This window comes from Sus scrofa, chromosome 14 (assembly GCF_054392235.1).
Source record: "Sus scrofa isolate SSC_HxYL_T2T_F1_AM1 chromosome 14, Sscrofa_HxYL_maternal_Yorkshire_Landrace_v2.0, whole genome shotgun sequence".
Taxonomy (NCBI): domain Eukaryota; kingdom Metazoa; phylum Chordata; class Mammalia; order Artiodactyla; family Suidae; genus Sus; species Sus scrofa.
In genome coordinates, this window is record NC_139396.1 from 162,405,524 (window position 1) to 162,424,890 (window position 19,367).

Sequence of the window (19,367 nt, forward strand, 5' to 3'; positions counted from 1 at the left end):
GCCTTATCTGGGTCCCGTCGCAGCCTGGGTGAGGATGCTGATGATGGGCTTAACAAGAGCCGCCTGGTCCATCCACTGTGCAGAGAGGGGGCAGAGGCCGGCCCCGGGGCGTGGGGGGGGGGTTCAGGATGTGGACTGAACGCAGGTCCCAGGTGACGGTCGTCGTTCCTCCCAAAGAGCCGGGGGCGGGGCCGGACCCTGAACCAGGAGAGCCTCTCTCGTCCCCGAGTCCTAGTGGACAAACAGCGATGCACATGCTCGGACTTAGGAGAACCAGCAGCCGGAGCCTTTCCAGCGGTGCCGGACCTTGCTGAGTGCCAGGCACCTGTCCCCTGTGATGTGCAGGTCAGAGCACGCTGTTCCTGGGCAAACAAAGCTCGGGAAAGTGGCCCTTTCACAGGGCACAGCTGTGTTTACTCACAGGGACGGCTTCGTGCCCTCCTTGGCGCGATGAATGTCGCTGTCGGTGTGTATCTGTCTTGAATGTGAATGACTCCAGTGTTGACAGAGCGACTGAAGCCAAGAGAAGCTGAGCCACGTCCATTACGGGTCGGGGACAAAGCAGCGCGGAAGCGCCAGGCCCCTTGCACCTGACTATCCTTGTGTCAGACACAGGGAGCAAAATGTTTTCCAGAAACACATTTTTCTCCTGTGCTAGCTAATAAGACGCCTGGCGAGGCTGCCCCTGCTTGGATCTGGAGTCAGCCCCCCCGGGTACAAATCCCGGTTCCCCGGATGGAAGCGTGACCCTGGGCAAGGCAACTCATCTCTTCTCTTTAGTTCCTTGTTGGTTAAAATAGTTATAAAGCCAGAGGATTGCAGAACAATGGTCCCTAAAGATGTCCACTCCCTGACCCCTGGCCCCTGTGACTTATGAGCTTGCAGGACAAGGAGGATGAAGGAGGGAGCAGGTGACCCCAAGATGGGAGTGAGTCTGGTTCACGCAGGTGGGCCCAGTGTGGCCACAGGGACCCCAGACAGGGGGAAACGGGGAGATGCTGTGCTGCTGTCTGAAGGGGAGCAGAGCCCTCGGCCCAGGACAGAGGCGGCCTCTCGGAGCTGGAAGAGGCAGGGAGAGAGTTCTTTCCTGGAGCTTCCAGAAGGGAGCTGCAGCACCAGTGAGACATCACTGGGCTGCTGACACCCAGACTGGAAGGTAATCAATGCAGGTGGTCTAAGCCTCATTAGGGTGGCGACAGGAAGGAAATGGGGCCGGCGCCCACCTCCTGGGGCCCGGCGGACATTAAGGAACCGAGGGCCCCTTTATCCCTCCAGGGCCCCCCATCCCACCTCCTCATTCCTCGCTACCCGTAGGCCTCCTGTCCTTCTCAGCCATGGAGAGGCGGCACCCTCGGGAGACACGAGGCAGGAGAGAGACTCGGGGAGCACCCCTTCCCCAGCTCTGCCCCGCCTCCCCCCACCCCCAAGAGGATGAGCCCACAGGGGTTTCATCTGATCCCCCCCTGGCACTTCCCACCGGACAACACCAAACGCTTCCAGCAGCAGGGACGGCATCCCCCATGGACAGGGCCGCCATGAGCAGCAGGTGCACTGGCCCGACTGCCAGCAACTCCTACGGCGGACCAAAAACGGCTGCCTGCCATGTCCGTAAGCAGAGGATGCGGAAGCCAGCAAGCCACCAGCCGCAGCGGCTGCCTGACGGCACAGGTGCAGGGGGCACTCGATGGAGGAAATCAGGATGCTGGCCCGGACACTTAACGTGCACGTCTAAGGACTGTGTCCAGGAGCTGCCTCTTTCCACACAAAGCACAGCACTCAAATCGTTAGCTTGAGCTGATTCGTGTGCTCAGCCTTGACATTTTGAGGTTCGCCTTCTTTTCTCTCTCAGCAAAAACTCCTATACAGCCTGCTCCCCGCTTCTCTCTCGGGAAGGGCTCTTCAGAGTATCTGAGAGGCTGTCTCCCCACCAGAAGAGTCCTCCGCAGAGTCCGCCAATGGAACGCAGCCACACTTGCGGTTTTTCTTCAGGCAACTCTACCCGCTGCTTGGTGCTGTCGGCAAACACAGTGGAAGCACGGAGCCCCCAACGCTCTGCGAGGTGCTGAAGGCTGGTGGGGAGACAAGCGCGAGTGTGGCCTCCTCTCCCTGAAGAGCCGGTAGGGCCGGGGCGCAGGAGGGCGCCCGGCGGATGCGGGTGAAGGCTGGTACTTCTCCTTTCCCCTTGGTTCGAGGGGCATTTATTCCCAGCCAGCAGCACATCCGCTGGAGCCATAAAAACCCGGACGCACTGCAGGATAATTAAGACAGACTTCAGGGCTTCATCTGAGTCCCTCGGCACCAAAAACGGAATGAAGAAAAGGGACCTTTTCCCCCTCTGGCGAAGGATGAACGAACGGCCTGGCGCTTCCGGCAGTTCCGCATCCTGTTCCCGCGGCTGCCTGACACTGTGGCTCCCACTCGGTGGCGGATACCCCCGCGTGCGCTTCCACACCCACACCCACACACCCACACACCCCTCTAAACCTCGCAGCAGCTGGAGGTGGCAGCTACTTTGTAACATGCATTGATTTCTTTTGCCTCTTGAAAAATGACGAATACCAACTGGAATATGCCTAACTGTTCCATCTCAGAGGACAAACAGGTTTTTCATATACTCAAGCCTACGATGACTCATAGTTGAACAAAATGTGAAAAACACAATTCCACACCAAGAGCAACCTCCCCTGGAGCTGGTCCCTGTAATAATGAGGATCAGACCATGTGATGAGTCGCGCCGGCTGCCCCCCGGGGAGGCCCCCTGCTCAAGCCAGAGGGCGTCCGCTCCGCGGTCCCGGCTCCTGAGTCCTCCGGAAATCCTTCCGGTCCTAATCGTTTTGCTGCAAACAGAACAGCGTAGGTGAGTGGCTCTTAGGACATCAGATGTTTTGCATTTACAGGTCACTTCCCTTCTGCAGCAGCAAGTTGAGAATTGCCGTCCTTTGCGTACCTCTAAGATTCAGGTTAAAATATACCCGCCTAAGGAAACCTCTTCCTCTGCTTCTACGAGTAAGTGAGGTTCAAGCTCCTTCTGCAACCGCCTCACAGTCTATGATCCCGCGTCCGTCTGGACTGGGCAGCTGAGGGGCCACCACACTGGCGGCCGACGAGACAGGCCTCGACGTTACATTGAATCCGGCATTTCCGCTTGCGTCTGTCGGATTTAAGGCTCCGTTCTCTGCCTTTCCAGGTGTAAAACGAGACTCAGGGCAGCAAGGTGAAGGGCAGTCCTGATCGCTGACCCAGGCCATTCAGGTTCTTGTTACAATTAATTATACGAGGAGGCCCCCGGACCGAAATCTAAGCCGGTAAAAGCCTCCAGGCTACAAATCAATGGAAATGCTAAGAAGGCCCAGGCTCAGCCGCGCTGGGGGCCTGTCCCCATCACGCGCTTCCCTCCTTCTGCTTCTGCCCCTTCTCCGAGTCAGCTTTCCAGGCAGCCCCCTCCGTCCCTCGGGTGCTGTGACTGAGCAGGGCCCCGCGGGCTCCTGGGCACGCCAGCCTTGCTATGTCCTCTGCTGGTTCTTAGGGACGAGGCCTCAGCCTCCATGACCTTCCCTGAGTCCAAAGGGCAGCTGCTCATGTGGGAAGGGGGGGGGTGCAGAGACCAGGGAGGAGCCGTCAGGGGACAACCCTGCAGCCCGGGGCAGGTCCCAGTCCCTCCTGGAGGAATACACATAAACAGTATCTTGAGCCTTTCTGCACAACTAAAACCCCACCAAACGGAAGGACTGCCTGAGGAAGCATCTTCGCTCGGGAAGAAGGAGGACCACCCGAACCAGTCCTGGGGCCGCTACACACCAGCTCCGAGAAACAAAGCAAACGCGCCTCTCCCCCGATCCTCATCTACGCCCTCATCCTGATTCCACTCCCCGAACTATAAAACCGTCTCCTGGCATTCCCGTCGGGGCGCAGTGGTTAACGAATCCCACTAGGAACCATGAGGTTGCGGGTTCGATCCCTGGCCTGGCTCAGCGGGTTAAGGATCCGGTGTTGCTGTGAGCTGTGGTGTAGGTTGCAGACGCGGCTCGGATCCTGCGTTGCTGTGGCTGTGGTGGAGGCTGGCGGCTACAGCTCCGATTGGACCCCTGGCCTGGGAACCTCCATGTGCCGCGGGAGCGACCCGAGAAATGGCAAAAAAAGACAAAAAAAAACCCCATCTCCTAACCCCTTCCAGAGAGGGGGCAGTCTTTAAGGCATCGGCCTGCTGTGGCCTCCTTTGCCTGGCAAAGCAACAGAGCTATCTTTTTCTCCTTTACCCAAGCTCTGTCTCTGTGCTTCCATGCGGCACCGGCAGACAGAGGCCGAATTTCGGCATCAGTGCTGCTGGCTTGGAGTCGATTTCTGCGGAAGTAAACGCTTCCCATTTCTAAGTTAATCTGTGATCGTCGTCCTGCACCTACAGTCCTCACAAGCCTTGAAATGGATGCTGACCAACGAGGCTCCTGCGGATCCTACTCTGCTCTCAGCCCCACTCCCCTCGGCCCGGAGAAGAGACACGGGCCAGCCGCTGTGCACCGACTGTTAATGACGCCCTTTCTTCTCGTGCCTACCGCGGTTTGGAAGAGAAAAAAAAAAAAAAAAACAGAAGAAACAGCACCCAAATATCTCCAAGAATGCAAGCTGAGGAAGGCAGCAAGAGCTCGCCTACAGGCAAATAAATACCTCTGCTACACGGCGGCCCCTGAGCGTCCGTGGGGGTCTGTGGGCTCAGGACAGCCCAGGGGGGCCTGTTCTCTCTTGCGCCTGCCTGACGATGTTCGGACCTGAGGACCTTGGGAGATGGGTATCTATGAGGCGGGGTTTTTTTTGGTTTGTTTTTGTTTTTTTCTTTTTAGGGCCGCACCCACGGCACATGGAGGTTCCCGGGCTAGAGGCTGAATCCAAGCTGCAGCTGCCTGGTCGACACCACAGCCACAGCTACGTGAGATCTGAGCCGCATCTGTGACCTACACCACCGCTCACGGCAACCCTGGATCCCTGACCCACTGAGCGAGGCCAGGATCCAACTCGTGTCCCCATGGATGCTCGTCAGCTTTGCAACTGCTGAGCAGGACGGGAACTCCGGTGAGAAGTTTTGCTCGGCCTCACCCAGCGTGCAGAACACGCTGTTTAAACGTGGATGCCCCTGATCAAAGGAGGAAACGAACGCACAAGGCCCGCTCCTGTCATCCCTGATCTCAGAGCCCCACCTCCCAGATGCGGTTCGACGTGCGCCTACGTCGCCTCCTTTTCCCAACGTCGGCAGACCCGGGGTGACTCTGCAGGGGCGGGGGGTGGGGGGCTCGCTCTCCTAAGTGAGAGGAACGTGCTACCCACGCCAATCACTCTCAGCAGACTCCTGCCAGCTTTGCAAGAGCCATCGTCCCCACGTCTCCCGGCACTCTTGTGACCGAGCAGGGCCCTGCGGGCTCCCGGGCACGCCAGCCTTGCTGTGTCCTCCTTTGCTCTTTTTAGGGACAAAGCCTCAGCCTCCATGACCTCCGCTGAGTCCAAAGGGCAGCTGCTCATGTGGGAAGGGAGGGGGTGCAGAGACCAGGGAGGAGCAGGGCAGCCTGGGGGCAGGTCCCGGTTCCTCCTCCATCCATGTACCCAACAGTATCTTTGAGCCTTTCTGCCCAACTAAAACCCCAACAAATGGAAGAGCTACTTGAGGAAGCCTCTTCATGCGGGAAGGAGGAGAACCAGTCCGGGGCCACTACACACCAGCTCTGAGAGACAACGCCAGCGCCCCCTCCCCTGATGCTCATGTACAGCCCTCGTCCGAACTCCACGCCCCAGACCTTAAAACCACCTCCTCATCTTTCCAAGGAAGACACAGTCTTTGGGGCATTAGCTTCTGTGGCCCCCTCTGCCTGGCAAAGGAACACAAACAGCTCCCTTTTTCTCCTTCACCCCAAATTCCGTCTCCAAGTTTCCATTCAGCAACACCAGACAGAGGCTGAGTTTCAGCAACACTGAAACATGCATGGAGAGCTTAGGACACTGTCTCCGCAAGTGCCATTTAGCCCTTGAAGGGGCTAAAACTGGGCTGATGCCTGTCACCTGTGGGCTCAAACGTATCACTGCACACCCAAAACACACCCCAGAAAGTCAAACAGACGCTCTTCCAAAGGTCAAGAGCCCACCTCCTGGCCCTTCAGCCAAGCTCTGCAGGCCAGCCTGGGAGCCCCGATCTCCTGTCTCCAGAGACGCCGGCACTGCTTCAACCCATGTGCTCAGGGGGCGGGCCTTTCCCATCACAGCAGCTCATGAAAAAGGAAGCAGACCGAATCCAAAAGGAGCCTTTCTGAAAACTTGAAATGCTCTCTGACTCTCCAGGAACCAAGGTCTGCTGGGGGGGGCAGGGTCCCCGCTGGGGCTGGTCGGCTGGGGGCGGGGCCTGCCGAGGGGGCGGTGGCTGGGGGCGGGGCCTGTGCCCAGCGAGCCCCTCCTCTGCAGGCCTCCATCACGCGCCCCCCTCCAGCCTCCGAGCGAAGAGCGGGTGGACGTCACCTAAACCGCCTCAGCCGTGCGGGAGGTGGAAGGGTGCACGCTCCCATTTGCGACATCTGGTCTCGTACGGCGTTCATGCGACATTTGGAACAAAAATTAAATGCTGGCCAATGACTGTGCTGGAAAGGAAGTCTGGCGCGGCGAAGGGATGAGAGGCCTTCTCTGGGTCAGGAACGAGACGTGACGCCCAAAGAAAGCCAGAGCTGACCCCGCGGAAGAGTCAAGGTTTCTGCAGAAGCGTCATAAAAACTTAACGAGTAAATTCTGAACGAGCAACACGGGTCCCTCGAAATCAATGGCAACACAACCAGGGAAGGCGTGCTCCCCTCCCGCTCGCTCCTCGTGAAGCAGAGCTTAGCTCAGAAGAGCAGGTGCGCACGTACCTGGCGCCGCCTCCAGCTTGCGCTTGTGGGGAGGGTCTTCAATGATCCTGTTGAGGTCCCCGCGGTGCCGCAGGTCCAAGGGCTTCTCCCAGACGGACAGCTGCATCGTGGGGTTGAAGAAGAAGACCCGGTCATCGCCTGTCCAGACCACGCACCTGTGTGGACACGGGAACCGCGCTTAGTTTCCCTGTGAGCCTGGAGGAGCCTGCACGTGGCCCAGACTCAGAACACCCTTCAGGGCTGAAATCCACACATGTGCAAAGGCTACCACGCAACGTATGAAGAACAGGAGCCACTGCTGGCCGGCTCTCAGGGTGACGTACGGGTCTTCCCATGTGCTATCCCACTGGATTCACAGGCGTTATCCCGGCTGTGCTGCCACCATCAGAGAGCAGCCTGGACCGGCCAGGTGGGTTCAGTGTCCTGACAGGGTCCTCCGAAGAGGAAGAGCAGGGAAGGAGGTGTGAAGACAGACGGACAGACACACGCGCACACACACACCGGGTGGGGGAGAGCGATCAGGAGATGCTCCCTGACTGGCCTTGACTGTGGAGGAAGGACACAGGAATGCTGCTGCCTTGAGAAGCTGGAAAAGCCAGGAACAGGCTCCTCCCTGGCGCCTCCAGAAAGAACCAGCCCCATGAACCCGTGCTGGACTCCGGCCTCCAGGGCCGTGAGCTGATGAATTTGTGGAGCTGAAACTCTGAGCTGGGGGCAGACTGGTCAGTGGGCTTCACCCGGGCCCCTCTCAGTCCTGGGTGCCAGCATCAGGACCTGCCTCCAGCCAGCAGTGACCCAGACCCCAGCACTGTCCCCACAGCATGGGCAACTGCTGGCCTGGTCCTCCAGGTGGAAGGCCACGACCCTTCTTCTTGGTGGACACACCCTCCAGCTCAGACCTGCTTCTGACCTTCAGGCGACCTTGAGAGCCTCTCTCACCCTCCATGACCTCCCTTCCACTGTCGCACAGGTTGGGGACGGCGTGAGATTCGCATTATTCAGCACGCTCCTCGCCGCGGGAAAACTGCGGCCAGACACAAGGGCCCGTCTCTACCACAGGCTGGACGGCTCGTGGGCCCCTGGGGGCTGGGAGGTGAGGGGCAACATGGCAGACTGGACAAGATCCCTGCCCAGTGCGTCAGGCCTCCCCTCCCGCAGCGAGCCTGGGCAGGGGCGCCTATCCTCTCGGGGCCTGAGGGAAGCCGTGTGCCTCCTTCTAGTGCAGGACTTGGCTGGCAAAGAGGTTGCTTTTTTAATTTCTTTTTTATTTTCTCTTGCTTTTAGGGCTGCACCTGTGGCATATGGAGGTTCCCAGGCTAGGGGCCGATAGTGGCCCTGGCCCGTGCCACCAGGCGGGTAAGAGCAACAGGATTTCAGCTTCCACCCCAGCAGCTGCTGACAGGTGTCACGTCCACCTGAGCTGGCTGAGGGCAGGGGTCCTTCCCTGGAGAGGAAGACACACCGGGAAACCTGGGTTCCAAAAAGTCCCCATGATATGAGGCTGCAGGTGTTTCTCAGCAGGTGGACTCGGCCCGTTCTCTCTCTGAGGCCTGCGCACCCTCCCCTCTGGCTCCGAGCCTGGCCACCGCCTTAGGAAAGAAGCCTTACACATGGGGACCTCCTCGGGCCAGCTGTCCCAGGCGCTGGTGGGGTCTCTGCGGTACATTTGCTGGCTCAGGGCTACCGTGTCCGCGGATGCCCACAGCATACCCCCGGCACAGGGAGGACCCAGAGCTCTGGACGCGGGCTGCACCCAAGTGTGGCAAGTTCATCCCCTCCTTCCCACCCAGCGAGCCTCCCCCACGAGGGAAGCGTGGAGCTAATGAGGGGCTCAGTGGGCGTTATCTCCCAGGAGTCGGCGAGGGACGACAACCACAGGCACCTGCTCACACCCAGGCTACAAAGGACCCAGTTCCTGCGCCATGGGGACATTCGAGGAATGGCACCAAGAGCTGGCGCAGGGCAAACAAACGGGATGCCCAGGAGAAAGCTGCCACCCCCTCGTTACGGCTGGTCTCCACCAGACCAAGCCAGCTGGAACATGCAAAATTAATTTCCTGTATCATTTTATGCACATTCTAAGTAATACGTATATATGTTCCCCTTCTTTAATCACACGGCATAATTTCTGGAAGGCTGCCATGGTCGCTCTTCTCTTTAACTGTCCCCGGGTCCCAGAGGATATAATTAGTGCACAGACTCAGGGCTGGTCCAAAGCATCCCCACTCAGCAGCCCTAAGAGATGGAGCTCTGGATTCGAGCAGGAAACGGGGCCGCCGGTCTGTCCTCCAAGAGGAACCCCCAGTCACCTCACACAGCAAACCCAACGTTTCTGGGCTCTGCAAGACGCAAGGGTTTCCGCTCCTCTCCCCAAGCGTCCACCGCAGCCCAGTGGGGAGGGGTCTGTATCTTACCCCCGCCCCCGCCAGGGACACACTTGGGTCCCTCCCTCCACCTGTGCCTGCCCCCACCCCCGCATCCTGTCCCAGGAGGGGCTTCTGGTCTGCAGGATGTTTTCCTCAGAGCTGAGATCTCGGAGCTGAAAAGGCAGCACCTCGGTGTCCTCCGCTCTGTCCCCCTCCTTGTTCTGCCACCTTTGTCTCCAGGAGCGGGCTGACCCCCAGGACTGGGCAGCCCGGGCTCCGTGGGGCGGGCTGGGTGTGGCGCCGTGGGGCCTGCAGACACCAAGGTTCCAGGAAGAGAGGAGACACTGGCTCCTGCGTTCTCTCGGGTGACGCTGGGACTTATACACCCAGAAACGCCTGCTTGGTCTTCTTCCAGGTTTCTGCAGGGAGCCCCGAAAACCTTCCCAAGGGAGGGGTGGGGGGTCGGGTGGGAGGAGCATCTCACCCACGGCCCAGGCCCTCCGCCACGCCCTGCCTAGCTCAAGGAGGGACTCGGGACAGTCCCCAAGGACAGCCCGGTTACCAGGGCTCCACTCTGGATCAGAGGGTCAGCACATCCTGCCCCCTCCCAGAGGGGCTGGAGGCTGAGTCCGTCACCCCTGCCCAGCTGTGGCTACAGAATAAAGCCGGTAAACCCCCACGGATGGCGGGCAGTGGAGACCTGGGCAGAGCAGTGCCTGCAGAGGGCCCGGCGGCTCTGAGGCCCTCCCCACGCCCCACGCTGCCATCGCGTCCCTCTGGCTGTCCCCAGCTGCTTCCTTTTGTAACAACTGTGATCCAGTGAGCAGACTGCTTCCTGAGTTCCGCGAGGTGCTCTAGCAAATGGATCAAACCTGAGACAGGGTCCTTAAACCTGGACTTGCAGCTGGTCGGTCAGAAGTGCAGGTGACAACCTGGATTTTCAGTCGGCACATGTGTGGGGGGGTGCAGTCTTGTGGGACTGAGCTGTGAACCGTGGGTGTGACGTGTCCCCAGCAGACAGTGTCCGATGGTCGGCCTGCAGGACGCCCAGCTGGTGCCGCAGGGTCGCTCCATGTGGGAAAACCTCACAGCCCGTGTCAGAAGCCAGGTCGTGCTGTAGGGGGTCTTGAGAGCAGGGGACGCACCAGCTGGTTTTCGTTCACCCCCTCGGCCTGGTCTCCAGCCCTGCCGTCTCCGACTACATGCCTCACGACACCGATGTCACTTGGTGAAGGACCGTGTGTGACTAGAGAACCTGCTGGCTGGAGGTGAGGACAGTGGCCAGACCCAGAAAATGCCTCCCGTGTGCAGGGGAAGCTGGGAGCCGAGCACCTGGGCATCGGAAGGTCCCCAAGACCCTGGCAGCGTGGCGGCCACCTAGGCAGCCAGGGGCCATCTATGCCCTTGCTCAAAAGTCTCTGCGTAACTCCTGAAAGATGCTGCCTGCCGGCCCTGCACTGCACCTGAACTGACGGTCCAGTGTTCCAGCCCTGGAAGAAGGGGCAGCACAGAAGTGCCAGGCTGTGGTCTGCCGGAGCCGGCGCTCAGCCCTGCAGAGAGAGTGAGCCCTCGGGAACTTGCCCGCATCAGAAGGTCCCCCAGAACCCAGACAGTCTGCAGGGAACAGACACCTTCCATCTCGACCACAGGGAGGCTTCCAGGAGCATCTGCCTCAGGGACGGTCTCAGAGTCACCGTCCCTGCTGTTACACCGTCAAGAGCGTCAGGAGTCCGGCGTCCGCACCTTGGGCCTCTCACTGCAGGGAAATCTGACCGCTGCTTCCCTGCCCTGCCTAAGGACCCCCACCCCCGACACAGGCAGGGCCAGCAACAGGTCCCGGAAGCCTGTCACTGTCCCAGGAGTAAAGCAAGGCCACCCGGAGATGCAAACATCAGCCAGGGGCAGAGCCGGAAAGGGTACGTCCCACGCCCACACTCCAGGCGCTGTGACCCCGGAGGCCCTTAGATGCGGATCTAACGGCAGCCTCCATGTGCCCTCCCTGCACCTGCCTGAACCGTCTGCTGACATGCTACCGAACATCGGCGTCCCTCCCCAAGACGCCCCTTCCTGGACATAACAAAACTCGATTACGAAAAGTGGACAGAGGGACAGTCAGCTTCCCTTCGGTGGTCAGGGTTCAGAGACCAGCGATGCCCTGCAGTCCCCAAGCTCAGCCAGGGCAGCTGGGACCTGGGGAACTGATGGGACCAGCCAGCCTCTGTCCTGTTCACTGGAACCCAGTCCCCTTCCTCCTGTCAAACATCCAGCATACATGCGACACTTCGGGAAACCTTCCTTTCTTTCTGGAAGAGTTCTACCAACTCCATCCTAGAACATAATTTTAAATGTTAGTCTTTTTAAAGTCAAATGTATGTACGCATCGCCCAATGTTTAGAAAAATCTAGGGAACCTACTTTTAAAGGAACACGCTCAATAAATTAATAGTTATGAACAAAATAAGAAGATGTCATTGAGCAGGTCCTAAAATATGAAATAAAGTCAGAATAAACCAGCTGCTCTTAACGTAAAAGGAACAAGGAGCGTGGCTGGGCTCTCAAAACACTGATCAGCTGTTCCGAGGCTCTCCGATGTTTCCACAAGGGTGCATCTCTTCCTGTTTTCAGTGGGCATATCACTCCTGCCCACCGTCCAGACTCCGCGCAGGAATCTAAGCTCTGGTGCCCACTCCTTAGTGACGGCCCCGTCCCCGGTGTTGTGGGCACAGACCGTGGTGCTCTGGATAACGCTCCTCGCACCTGCTGCGTCTTCACCACCTCCCTCCTTACCGAAAAATCAAGACTCAGCATTGCCGGGAAGAGGCAGCTTCTGAACATGTCAACTTTCTGACTGATGCGGCATCTTCCTCGGCTTTCTTCAAACACCCTGTTGTCTCCTCCCAAGGCATTTAAAGAAAGACTTTGGGGTTTGCTATTAACACATCACTGACACACAACGGGTACTGCATCAATCTTGATCTTCGGAAAATGGTATCATTCTGAAGCCAGGGTTCGATGGTTCTTGTTTTCTGAAAATTGCTCATTATTTGTAACTCCGTAGTCTTTTCGATAATTGAAACTGGTGATTAATCCTTGGCCTCGGCATTCATTGTCACCTGAGCCAAGAGCTTATGGATTTTAGTTTATTTAACAATGACTTTTGATGTTTTCCCACGTCTCCAGCAAGTCTAAGAAAATCATGTTAATAACCCCCAACCACAGAGCGGTCTAATTGCCCCCAAACTGCCATCTGGGTCAAAAGCCAAGTTTTGAGGAAGAAGAGACAGAAACTCCCGAAGCGGCGGGACAGTGCTGTTCTGGTACTGACACACCTGAAAACAGGAGCAGATTTGGACGAAGTAACGATGCCAATTACGCTGCAACCTGCGCTACGACACGAGCCCAGGCGTCCCATTCAGGGGCGGGAGGCGCCATGGGCACGATGGCCGGTGGACGTCGGGGGAGAGGCCGCACCGTCCAGGGAAGAAGGAGAACTCAGTGATTCAATAGAAGGGCGGGTGCCGGGGCACCTGCTCCGAGAAAGAGACTCAGGGGAGCACCGGAGCTGCTGGCCTCCTTGCCCGCCCTCTGGTCAGCACTGCTGCTGACGGCACCTGAGGACCCGTGGGGGGCCCTGGGCCCCGCCTTTGCGACCGTCCCTGCCCCAGTGCCCCCACCTCACTGGACGCCCCAGAAGAACCCCTGCGCATGGCGAGTAGAGGCAGCCCGCGCCCTGGAAAGTTCTGTCCGAGGATGCGCTCCCTCACCAAGGGGTGAGCCCGAGCTTGCCCTCGGGTCAGGGGCTCAGGCAGCAGGTGGGGGCAGTGCCCTGGCCTCCCACACCCCTGGGGGGCTCTCTGTCTTCGTCTCCTGAGAACCTGGCTGCCCTAGGCGCGGGCTGCCCGCCAGCCAACCCCTTGGATGGGGTGTGGTCGTGCCTGGAGCCCACTGGGAGCAAGAGGTACAGCCTGGAGCAGAAGAGCTCACCTGGGCCGCAGACTGAGGTCCTCACGGGGCGAGGTGTTACCCAGGCCTCCGTGGGGCCGAGGCCCAGGTCAGGGAGCTGTCGGACAAGCCCCATGCAGCCCCCCACAGCCTGGAGGGAGACCACACCCCCACACCCGCAGGGTGAGGGCCCCCTCCACTGTGAACACTTGCACCCTTAACCCGGGGCTGCTGCGCCTGAGTCAGGAAGGCGCCGGTGAGGAGCAGGGTGGGAAGTGACCGTCAGGCCCAGCCAGCGGTCTCAGTCCCCCTCAAAAAGCCCCCACGGCCTGGACCCGCCTGCGGGCACGGCCGCCCTCCTGCAGCAGGAGAGCCCGCCCCCCGCCTGCTCCCCATCCTGCGACTGCAGAGGGAAGGACGGCTCCCCTGCACGGCCCCCCACTCGGCTGGAAGCCTGACTCGTAATTGACGGGCCACAGACCCACGCGAGAGGGAGCCGCCACGCGGGTCGGGGCTTTCAGGATCCCACGATGCCCTCGGCACCGTCACACAGGCTTACTGAGGCATTAAAACCGCATCTCCAGTTGGAAGCTTCTAGGGCTCAAGGTCGCATCCTCCACCCAATTTTAACCCCAACGGGGCACCAGGAGGCAGTGACGGGACCACACCCTGCACCCAGTCACTCCCTCGCCCCCAGACGCAACCTCTCGGTGCACCTGCCTTACACGCCCGGGTGGGAGGGGCTGGGTACAGAAGCAACAGCGCCTGTGCCGTTATAACCTACAAATCCTGTTAGGCTGCTCCGACCCCCATCCGGTTCCCGACAACCAGCTCCTAAAACCCTTGGATTAGATGATGGACTGAGGCATCTTTTCTGTACAAGGAGCCCCTCTGGCCACACTCTAGAGGCTGAGGAGGTGACTCTGGGAGGGTGGGGCTGGCCACACAAGGACGACCCTGGGATGCGAGGGGTGGCTTTCTGGCCCCACCCCAACTTCAGGAGGGGGGGCGTGCCAGGTGAGGGGGGGCGGGGGCGGCAGAGGAGGCTCCGAGCCCCTCTGCCCAGCTCTGCCCTCTGCATCTCTTCCATCCGGCCGGCCCTGGGTTGAGTCCTTTACATAAAAACCCCGTCATCATAAGGGATCCACTCTCCGAAGCTCTGAGTCATTCCAGCAAATCGCCCAACCTGAGAGGAGGCTGTGGGAAGCCCTGAGCTGGCAATCAGCAGGGCAGAGGTGCGGGCAGCCCGGGGACCCCGCTGCGGCCGGTCTGAAGCAGGGGCAGAGCTATGGGAAGCCTGAGGGATTGCGGGTCTGTGGGAGTCGGTGTCAGAACCCATGTGAACTGAAGTGTTGGAAACACAGCGTGTCACCAAGTGTCAGCACCAGGAGCCCCTCAGGTGAGGTGTCCCCACCGTGCACGGCATTTCAGCCACAGGCCCCCCTGGGTCCCGGCGACACCAGTCACTGATGGGCAAGGGGGAGCCGATGCCCTGTCCGGCTCAGAGCCTGGTGCACCGCGGGAAGCAGGTGACCAGGACAGGGCCACGGTCGGACATCGCCCAGCCTCCGCGTGAGGTGGGCGCCCCACCCGGGGACCTGGGTCGGCACCTCGCAGCCAGACGGCACAGGCGGCAGATACAAGAGGTTCTGCTTCCGTCTTGAAAAGTGGTTGATCCTCCCAGCTGCATGCTGCACTCTCATCTCCCGGTTTTAAAACTAATTTTTACTATAATAACCTTTTTCTTCTGCTTCCAAATTACTCTATTATAAAAGGACATTTTAAAAAACCAGAGTCGGTGGCTCCCTTGCGGAGGGCGCTTTGCGTGCAGCGCACTCACGGATCAGGAGCCTCACGGGGCCTGGCAGTGCCAAGCGCATCTTTAATTAACAGCTACTCAGCTACGCTTTTCCTGCAGGAGAGGGAAAGGCCTTTGAAGCCCAGGGCTTGCTGCCGTTTCAGGCTATATAGGCAGCAGCGTTACTACTTTCATACACATTTGCAAATTTATCGGAGCAGCATAACTTCTCACTTAAACGCTCTTTTTCTTTCGCCGGAACGTGACAGCAGCGCGGCACCACACGTGCCGTGACGTGCACATGAATTTTTTAGCACCGTGTTACCTAAGAAGCATGCATCTCTCTTTGGGGACAATTAGCAAAGGCCGGGACCAGTCAGGACTCTGGCCACTGCCCAGGCTCTGGGCGTCTCACCAGGGGGATCCGGGCACGGGCGTGGAGGCCACCGGTCTTGTTCCTTTGGCTGCACGGTCCTCTCCCGTCACCAGGATCGATGGAGGCGCCTTCCAACAGAAAGAGAGGGAGAGCACTTCTTAAAAAGTCACCACGGCTCTTCCATTACAGGCGACCAAGGAAAGAATGACCCACCTCCTGCCGACAGGCCCGCCCCCAGCAGAGCCTGTACAGGGACCAGACACAGCCGACCGTGTCGAGTGACCCAGACTAAGACGTCCCCTCGCTCCCCCAGACTGGCCACACTGCCTGCTTCTGCAGAGACAGTGGCCACTGAGAGACCGGTCTGGACGCCTCCACGTCTCAGGGGCACAAAAGCCCACTGGATTCTTCCCTGGAAATGGGCTGACCCAGCGGCTGGAGTCACTGTGCCGCCCGCACAGCCTTTAGCGGCAGAGAACCACGGAGCCCAGCAGAAAGAAGGGACAAGCCTGTGCCCCTGCAGTGTCCCCCACTCCAGGGACAACCCCTCTTTCTGGAGCATCCAGCGGGGGCAGGGTCCAGACTGTGTTTCACGTTGTGCAGAGATCGGGGTGCTCACTGTGCCTGAGACGCTCTGCCTCGTCCAGAAAATAAACACCAGCTGCACAGGACACCCCCCAGGAGAAAAGGAAGATTTGCTCCCCAAAGTTAATGAAAAAAATCAAAGTGCACCTTTGGCTGGGACACGTGATCACTTTCATTATGGATAGAAGGTGGAGAGAAAAGGCTGTTTGTTTGCTTGCTTTGTCTTTTTGCCTTTTCTAGGGCCGCACAAGCAGCATATGGAGGTTTCCAGGTTAGGGCTCCAATTGGAGCTACTGCTGCCGGCCCACGCAACAGCCACAGCAACGCACAATCTGAGCCACAGCTCACGGCAACGCCAGATCCTTAATCCACTGAGCAAGGTCAGGGATCGAACCCACAACCTCATGGTTCCTAGTCGGATTCGTTAACCACTGAGCCACGACAGGAACTCCTAAATTTTTTTTGAAAAGTTGTTTTAAATTAGAAAATATGGGCAATTTTAGTGCCAACATAAACACAGATCCAAGATTTGGAACGACTTATTAGCTGCCCTGAGGTACAACAGACATCCGAGCTTGTTAAAGAGAAACAGAACCAAATTCCTACAGGTGTAACTGAAAAATCACAGGGAGGAATTTTTTTTTTTTTAAAGACAGTCCCATCTCAGTTTGGGGGACACTGTGAGACGGAAATGAAATCAGAGTGAGCACCACCAATTCCAGGGATGAGGAACTGTTTCCATGGTTTTACTTTCGAATCTAGATCATATAACAAGAACCACGTTGTTTCTCTAGGAAAACCAGGTGCGATTAAAAGATACTCGTCCATTATTCAAAACAGCAACCAGCTTCCAAGCTGAGACTGTCAGGAGCAATTCAAGCTCTAGATTCGTTTTTTGAAAACGGAATGTCAGCCTAGAATTTGAGAATCCGTTTCCGCCCTCATCACCATCAGTGCTTTGCGAGGCGGTGCAGGTGAGGGAACAATTAACCACTTGCGGGAATGGCCCAAAGTCAAAGACGCCGATGCTTGTGCTCCCCTGCAGGGCCGGCCACACAGGGCCACACAAGGACACAGGGACACAGTGCTTCCCCCCAAAGCCCACATGCTCGTTCCAGGGCCCCCAGGGGCCACACCAGGACAAATACTCATTTCCACCCTCTCGGTCTCCTGTCGAACAGTCCTCAGAATGGAAAGTGCTGGATTATGGGGGCCCAGAAGCATGAAACTCAAATACAGGAGTTCCTGCTGTGGCTCTGCAGGTTAAGGACCCAACACAGTATCCATGGGGACATGAGTTCAATCCCCGGCCTCACTTAGTGGGTTAAGGATCTGGCATCACCACAAGCTGCGGTGTAGGTCACAGATGTGGCTTGGATCCCACGTTGCTGCAGCTGTGGCTGTGATGTAGGCTGGCAGCTGCAGCTCCGATTCCACCCCTAGCCTGGGAACTTCCACGTGCCCTGGGTGTTGCCCTAAACGAAAAAGCAATTAAATGCAAATATAAAGGTAAAAGATGCCCAAAGGTGTAAGTGGTGAGACAGACCCCAAACAAGGGAGGTCGGGCTCCGGAAAAGCCGGTGGCCCCCGAGGGAGGCTGTGCCCACTCACACCTGAACGGCCACATCATCGGGATCGAATGGCAGCCGCGGGCAGAGGCCGGAGGATGGGCGGGGGGAGCCGGGAGGAGCCCCTTCATCCAGACGAGCCCCAGCGCGGCCTCCGAGCAAGGGCCCCGCGGGATGGCGCCTTGTCAGGGTTGGCGCAGGAGGACCCAGGACCCCGTGGTCTGCTCCGGGCACCGCCAGCCTGGCATCTCACTGGGGTCCTCCTGAGGCCCCCCCAGGGTGCCAGAAGGTTCCACTGAATGAGTGACTTCCACAGTTCCTGAGAAGCAGAAACTGTCTTTGTCTCCTGTGCGAGGATGAGGTCGGGATAAACAATCACCGTAACAGGGAGCATTCAAAACACTTGGTGAAAAGTGAATATACTAGAGCTCCCGCGGTGGCGCAGTGGTTAACGAACCCGACTGGGAACCACGAGGTTGCGGGTTCGGTCCCTGCCCCTGCTCAGTGGGTTAAGGATCCGGCGTTGCCATGAGCTGTGGTGTAGGTCGCAGACGCAGCTCGGATCCTGCATGGCTGTGGCTGTGGTGTAGGCCAGCGGCTACAGCTCCAATTAGACCCCTTGCCTGGGAACCTCCATATGCCGCGGGAGTGGCCCTAGAAAAGGCAAAAAGACAAAAAAAAAAAAAAAATGAAAGTACTAAGTATACATTAAGACCAGGGTTTATATTACTGATCCAATCAGAGAAACGAGAGGGGATTTTCATTATGAACCTAACGGACCAAGGAAGCCAAGGAGGGACCCTGAGCAGCCCCGTCCCAGGCTAGTGATCCGAGTAAATACGTGACTCCTGACCGGGACAGAAGCTCAAGCTCGGCGCCGCTGGGACCCCCCACTGCTAATTACCAAGGTCGCCTCTTCTTTTCACGCTGGTGAGGGTTTCCTGTTGGTGATGGAAATGGCTCATCATGGCATAAAACGCCGCCTTTCCACGCAGAAGTAATGAAAGGGAATGAGACTCAGAGCCTGAGATAGAGGAAGGAGCTCCAACGGGAGAAACACGTCATTCTGGCATGAGATCCATCCCTTACCGAGAAACCCCACGGCTGGCTCCCCACGGGGAGCAAGCTTCATGGGCACTAACGCCCGTGATCCACTTACGCCACGTGGCCTCGGCATTAATGATGGGGGGGGCGGGTGTGACCCACCAGTGACGGTCCCCAGGGATGTCACTGCAGATGGGGAGCTGGCGTGAAGACCAGAGGGGGCGGGGACCTAACAGGCCTGAGGCAGACGCACCTGCCAGCAGCCAACGAGGAAAAACTGTTTAGGAAAAGCCAGGGGGCAGACTGAGGCCTCTGGCGCACCTGACAGATCAGAGCAAATCAAGGGCCATTTGTGACTTTCAAAGGCAGCAATAAATGCTGGCTTCGTGGGATGGGAAATGCACTCCCCCTCGGCCCGTAAAGTGCTGTCTGAGGAACAGCAAAAGGAAGGACCTGAGATCCTCACGTGCTCAGAAAATGCAAACGCACACTGGGTTTAGTGCAGCAGGGAAATAGCTGCAGGCTTCCGCTTGGTCCCGGGGCTTCGGGCCGGGAAGCCCAGGCCTGCACATGCCTTCTGAGACATGCAGACAGTACACGTAGGATGCCAGGGTCACTGCCCAAGCTCCTCTGAGCAGCACCGGCCCGCAAGCTCCGGACCCAGCTAGGGAAGGGAAGGCCAGGCTGCTGTGCCCACCCCACCGCCCGACCCTGTGCAGGGTTCCGGAGCTGCCCCGCTGGGGCTGGCCCTGCACAGCCGAGGGCCAGGGGGAACCCAGCGGGGAGGGCGTGTGGGCCCCTTGGTCCCCAGCTG

General features: G+C 58.6%; 1 protein-coding gene across 1 annotated transcript in view; it reads right to left on the minus strand.

Moving 5' to 3' along the window:
- TCERG1L (transcription elongation regulator 1 like) overlaps positions 1–19,367 on the minus strand; it is a 180,514-nt gene that overhangs the window by 38,285 nt on the left and 122,862 nt on the right. The window contains exons 6-7 of the mRNA XM_084997466.1: positions 15,396–15,484; positions 6,876–7,030 (exon numbers count right to left, since the gene is read on the minus strand). Coding sequence (XP_084853592.1) covers positions 6,876–7,030; positions 15,396–15,484 — 244 coding nt within the window. The remainder of the gene's footprint in view (positions 1–6,875; positions 7,031–15,395; positions 15,485–19,367) is intronic.